General features: G+C 38.3%; 1 protein-coding gene across 1 annotated transcript; it reads right to left on the bottom strand.

Moving 5' to 3' along the window:
* Positions 1-255: 255 nt before the first annotated feature.
* Positions 256-2630, bottom strand: LOC113745590 (golgin subfamily A member 6-like protein 22). The gene has a single exon (XM_027277303.1). The coding sequence runs from the start codon at positions 1969-1971 to the stop codon at positions 550-552; it is 1422 nt and encodes a 473-aa protein (XP_027133104.1). The 5' UTR covers positions 1972-2630; the 3' UTR covers positions 256-549.
* Positions 2631-6245: the final 3615 nt, after the last annotated feature.

Consider the following 6245-nt stretch of genomic DNA (forward strand, 5'->3'; position numbering starts at 1 on the left):
TTTGCCCTCCTTTCATTTGTAGATTCATTTTATTATTTGCTTAAAATATACTATAACCCTGTAGTGATTATTTTTTTATTTTGACCTTCTTTAAAGTGATCTCTACCAAGCTGCAACCAACAATCACTCATGTTTATACAAATGGACATTATAACAGTCATTAGTTTGTTTTTAGGCTGAAATCTTTAATTTTATTTGAAATGTAAATAATAACTTTAAAATTGCACTTGAATAATAATTTTGATATGTAGTATGTTTTTTTTTTTTGTTTTTGTTTTGTTTGTCTATTCACTCTGGACTGTGGGAGAAAACCGGAGCTCCCGGGGGAAACCCACAACCCAAATAACTAGGAACCTACTTGCTGTGAGGTGCCAGTGTTACAGCGTTACAACACTCAACTTCAGCTGAATGTTGAACATCTGTAATCTATTAATAATTCTAATTTGTAGCATTTTTTTTGTTTTTGTCCAAAGACTGTGGGAGAAAACCGGAGCTCCCGGAGGAAACCCACAATGGAACCAAGACCCTACTTACCGTGAGGCAACAGTGTTACACTGCTGCCACCAAACCTGCCTGTCCCCAACTTGACAGTGGACCAGTTAGCCACTGAGGAAAGAAACTGGTTGTCTGTTTCTTCAACTGGTCTTCCAGGGACTGTTTTTCATTCTGAAGCACCTCATTTGCCTTCATCTTCAACTTCAGCTGAATGTTGGACATCCTTAATCTATCATAAAGTGCTTCTTCCCTCTGACAAGCTTTTAACTGCTCAGATGCACACAGGCCCTTTTGAAGTCTAAGCATATTCATAACCTCCTGAACTCGTTGTTGTAGAGTCTTGTTTTGCTGTCTCAAAGACTCGCTCTCCACCATCATCGAGTCATATTTGCATTTAAAGACATGAAGTTCATGCACTTCTTTTTGAAGAGCATTGTTTTTTAGTTTCATGGCTTCTTCTGCATTGTTCAACGTTATGTTAAACTGATGAAGTTCTTTTTCTAGGGCCTCATTTTGTTGGTGCAGAGACTTGTTTTCTTGCTTCATCACTTCATAGTTATGTTGCAAGTGTTTCAGATCTTGCTCTGTATTTTTAAGCTTCTGCACATTTAGTTGCATTGCATTGTTGCATTTTTGCAACTCCTCAGTATTTTCCCTCATGGTCTTTTCTCCTTCAGCCAGCCTTTGGTTAACCTCCTGAACTTGTTGTTGTAGGCTCTTGTTTTGCTCTGTCAGTGACTCATTCTCCTGTCTCATTGCATTAAATTTGCATACAAAGTCTTTGAGTTCAAGCTGCTCTTTTTGATGAACAGCATCTCTTCGTTTTGTGGCTTCTTCTGCATCACGGAACTTTTTGCTGACCATTTTAAGTTCTTGTTCCAGGGACTCATTTTGTTGGTGCACAGACTTGTTTTCTTGCTTCATCACTTCATAGTTATGTTGCAAGTGTTTCAGATCTTGCTCTGTATTTTTAAGCTTCTGCACATTTTGTTGCATTGCATTGTTGCATTTTTGCAACTCCTCAGTATTTTCCCTCATGGTCTTTTCTCCCTCAGCCAGCCTTTGGTTAACCTCCTGAACTTGTTGTTGTAGGCTCTTGTTTTGCTGTTTCAAGAACTCATTCTCTTTTGTAAGTGCATTATGTTGGCGTTGAACGACCTCAACTTCAATCACCTCTTTTTGATTAGGATTGTTTCTAAGTTTTTCTTCTGCATCGCGCAACTTCTTGTTGAGCATTTCAATTTCTTCTTCCAGGGTCTTGCGTTGTTCCATCATATGCTTGTAGTAAACCTGAGCGTTTTCGTATTCGGTCTGGATTTGCTGTTTCAACAACTTATTCACTTCTGTCAGTGCATCACTTTGGTCTTGAAAGACTTCACTTTTTTCCAGAATACTTTGGAGTTCCTGCAAAGAATTATGAAGAGCTCGATTTTTGAAACTGTTGTTCTCCTTTGCAATGCTCATGGAATGACCCATATTGACAGATGTCTTGGGGTTACTAATTTTTTTTGCTTCCTATGAATACAAAATGTCCGTATGAACTTAGAACTGTGTTTTGTATTGTAAAGCCAGTATAGTTTGATGTGTGATATTTGTATGTGTGTTTTGAGCAGTCCCTTTGTTTAGAATCAAATTATCAAAGGTAAACAATGGTGATGTCATCAGTGATGTCATCAGTGATGTTACCTAGAATGGTTCATGCAGTTGCCAGGCAACCAGTGGACACTCCAGGAAGTCACTGCTCCCAGTGAATTAGTAGTGTGGCACATAATTTAATAAAATAAAAAATATATACTTCAGATTTTGCAATTAGTGAGTAGCCAGATTTGTTTTACAGAGTTAGTGTTTCTAGTCTCCATGCTAGGCTAAGCTAACCAACTGGCTGCTGGTTATAGATTCATTTTTACTGTACAGAACAATATTCTTATCTAAGTCCCTGCCCAAAAAAAAGTAAATAAGCGTGTCTCACAAACTTTTGACCTACTTCTTTATTGATACATTGACTGCAGTGCAGCACTGCTATGGCTGCACCTGTGTGTGAAATTCGATTCAGCTTTGGATGTCCTCATTGTTTTTATGATTTACACTATGTTGGTGATCAGAAAGGTTTTTTTATTTTAATACAGTCCCTAATTAGAAAAAATAAATATGATTAAAAAAAAATACTACATACACTCACTATAATACACTTTTTTTTCAACACATTTAAAAATGTCAATTTTTTCCAAAGGGAAACTTTTTGATTAGCTGAGAACAGTTCCACAACCATTATTATGATTATGATTATTATTATTATGATTATTATTATTATTATTATGATTTGCTTTGCTGTTCTTTCTGTCCTATTCATTGATTTATTAATATTTGCTTCTGCAGAAACCCAGTTTCCCCAGATGGATCTATTTATATATCAAATGTAATCTAATACTTAGTGTCATTACTTTGAATCTTGTCCTTGACTATTTGCTGTGAGTTACCTTCTCTCTCTTGCAGACTCTCACTCGTGTATGCGTTACAGAAACAGCCCATCAAATCTAATATGAACTCTCTCAGCTCCCACCTTCATCCTCTCATTCGCTCTTCCATCGTCATGCCCGGGAAACTCAGTGTAGTCGTTACAGCAAGGTTACCGCTGTGATTTACATAAGATGAAAAAATAGTGAATCGCATGTAATCATCAGACATTTAGTGCAGGGATACACTTTCTGTAGCAAGGCGACATTTTTTTATTTTCTGGTCAGGCTGGAAATTATACATTATCATTGTCATTTTTGCTTCATTTTATGGAGATGTGCATCGCTTGCTGCTACATTATTAAAGATACATTTCAGTCAAAGTCTTCTGTCTCCATGTTTTTCTCCTTCACACTGTGACAGTCTCATACAGAGACACTAAGATACTAAGGTTTGTCTAACTATATTTCATTTCACTTAAATAGACATAAATTCAAATCAAAGCTAAATACACTGGAAATAATGATTTGACTCTTGGTCTGTGCATGGCCGTTCTACTTGGAGAGACCTCTCCTCTCTTTGGCGTCTCGGATGTTTTGGATATTATGCAAATAGATTTTCACAGCTGATAATGCAAAAACACTAAAGCTTTTGTCAGATTCAATTTCACCTTGCTGTTCACTTTGTTTAAGTGCGCATCCTTTGATTCAGAACCAAATCCTTTTAATTTAGGTTTTGGACTTAAATTTGGGCTGATCCTCTGTGTCAGCTTTGTGGGTGAGCCAAAACAATCAGAGGAGCTGATCCCATCACCCAGAATGATACAGCTGCTGCAGTGCTTCAATAGCTGGGTGTTTATCCAAATTCATCATATGAATTATTATGCATAAAACCATTGAACATGGTACATTTTATGATAAATAACACAATATTGCAACAATTTGCAAGGGCACTTTAAACAACACTGAAAGTCTGCAGCCATCCCAACAGCTCTGTGAGCAAACCGGCTCATGACAATGATACTGAACTTTAAGCAGCACTATTAAATGTGTTGAAAGTCTTGGATTAGCGTGATAACATGCTTACATTTCTCAAATAGCACAAAGAGCACTGTGGGATAATATAGTGGTCATTAGTTTTACAGGTTTAGGTTGAAATCTTGACCTTGTAATGGTAATAAAATGTGATTCGTTAGATTTATTTTGATGGAGAGATGAATGTTAGTATCAAATTGAATTGGAATCCATGTAACAGTTGTTGAGACATTTTACTTAAATACGCAAATTTGAACCTCATGGTGGCACTGAAGGAAACATCGTCTGATGATCACAACTGCCTCACAAAACAATTTTAAAAAACAGAGACAATCCATCTAACATTTGTTGAGATATTTCAGCTTCGACCAATGTAGTAGACTGACTGACATTGGCATCCCTAAATCCATGTCACTAGCAAGGCTAAAAAAAATAAAATAAAAATCACATAATATAAATACAAAAGCATGGACGTATAATCTCCCATGCCATGCAAATGCCAACATAATGCTACAACGTGAACAGCGATTACTTGCGCGCTGCCTAGATCAAGTAAGGGCAAAACACCAAACTCAATTGAAGCGAAAGTGGTAGAGCAGGTTGTGTACTAATTACAGTGTTGCTGGTACAATCCCCGGCTCTTGCAGTCTGCACGTTGAAGTGTCCTTGGACAAGATACTCGCCATTTAGCATATGAATGATTAGCTGGTAAAACCGATGAGCAGTTGGCACCTTACAGCTAATGCCATCAGTGGAAGAATGTGGATGAATGAGACATGCAGCGTAAAAGTGCTTTGACTGGTCAGAAAACTGGAAAGGCGCCATATGTGCATTTTACATTTGTGTGTGTGTGTCTGTTTTCATTCCATACACAGGTTAAAATGAAGTCGCATAGAATGGAAACTCTACTGCTTTATACAACCTCATTCACTGAACTGTTGGGACTACTTTAACATGTGACCTCATGATTACCTCATGATGTACTCCTACTCTCAAATCCAAGTATAAGAGTGCAGAGGGATTATTACAGGTTCTGGATGAGGCCCATCACTTAAGTGTCTTGGCTGCTGTCAATTGCAGCAAGCAGAAAGCTATAGCAGTTTTCTTTGGTTACCAGTTGGGTCCATTTTATGAACCCCATTTTTTTATATTTCAAGACTATCTTTGGAATATGTAACTCATCCTTTTCACTGTAAATCATAACCATCTGCTATCAAGCAAGAGAGCTGAGTGTACAATATGTATGATCAACATTTCATTCCTAATATGATTATGTTCACATGATTAATTCAGCTTTAATATCTTAAGCTGCTCTTTCATTTCACCCCGCTGCGGTAATCAAGGGTATTCTGGTACAGTGTGTTTCTCTCCAACAGATTTCCTGCCTTTCAGATGCCAACCAGCCCATTGTTGTAAAGAGTTTCTTTAAGTGAGGCAGCCAAGTCGAGGATATGAGCTTCTTCTCAAGCCCCTTTCCCTCCTGACAAACACCCCCCACACACACACACAGTACAGTAGAAAACAGATGAATCCTCACTCACAGACAGCACAAGCATGTGTTTAAGCATACTGATCCATGTCCTTCTGTCTTCTTGTCTACAGGCACAAACACATGCTGGGGGGAACGCATACACAAAGAGAATATGAATATGATGAATGTGTATGTCAGTGTGAACACTTGTCTGTGAGTATGCATGAGTGTCTAACACTGGACGCGAGTCTGCTGCTGCCTTCTGCTCTGTGTGATTAGAGGAATCTCTAACTGTGTTAATGGCACAGCAAAGACAACCAATGAGATGACATTAATCCATCACCGTTCCCTCACTTAATCACTCTCTGTGAATCACACTGCAACTCAAAACAGGCCTCCGCTGTCGGATTAAAACCTTGTACTCAACAGGACGGATCCGTTTTTTGTTTGAATTTGAGCTGAAAGCAGAAAAATGCAGCGTTGAGGAATAACTGCCTGTGGGTTCGTCCTTTCGAGTGACTCATTTCCCATAACACATTGTTATTTGAAGTATTGTTAAACGCTGCTGAGCCCAGTTGCACTGCCTGCTTACCCAGCTCCGGTTCAGGAATGACATTGGATGCGCTGCCAACAGTCCGGACAGCCCAGCTAGCAGACTTGAGCTAACATTATCTAACAGCAACTACATTTCTTGATATTCTCCATATATGCCTCTGTATTTCAATCTGCTGTCCATTTCTTCTTCACTTCAACTCCACAAAGTTTTCTAAAAAAATGATGCTGACTCATATT

This window comes from Larimichthys crocea, chromosome I (assembly GCF_000972845.2).
Source record: "Larimichthys crocea isolate SSNF chromosome I, L_crocea_2.0, whole genome shotgun sequence".
In the NCBI taxonomy this organism is placed as follows: Eukaryota; Metazoa; Chordata; class Actinopteri; family Sciaenidae; genus Larimichthys; species Larimichthys crocea.

Bases quoted from the DNA above. Each gene is read 5' to 3' on its own strand.
- LOC113745590 (XM_027277303.1), bottom strand. From the start codon at position 1,971: ATGGGTCATTCCATGAGCATTGCAAAGGAGAACAACAGTTTCAAAAAT.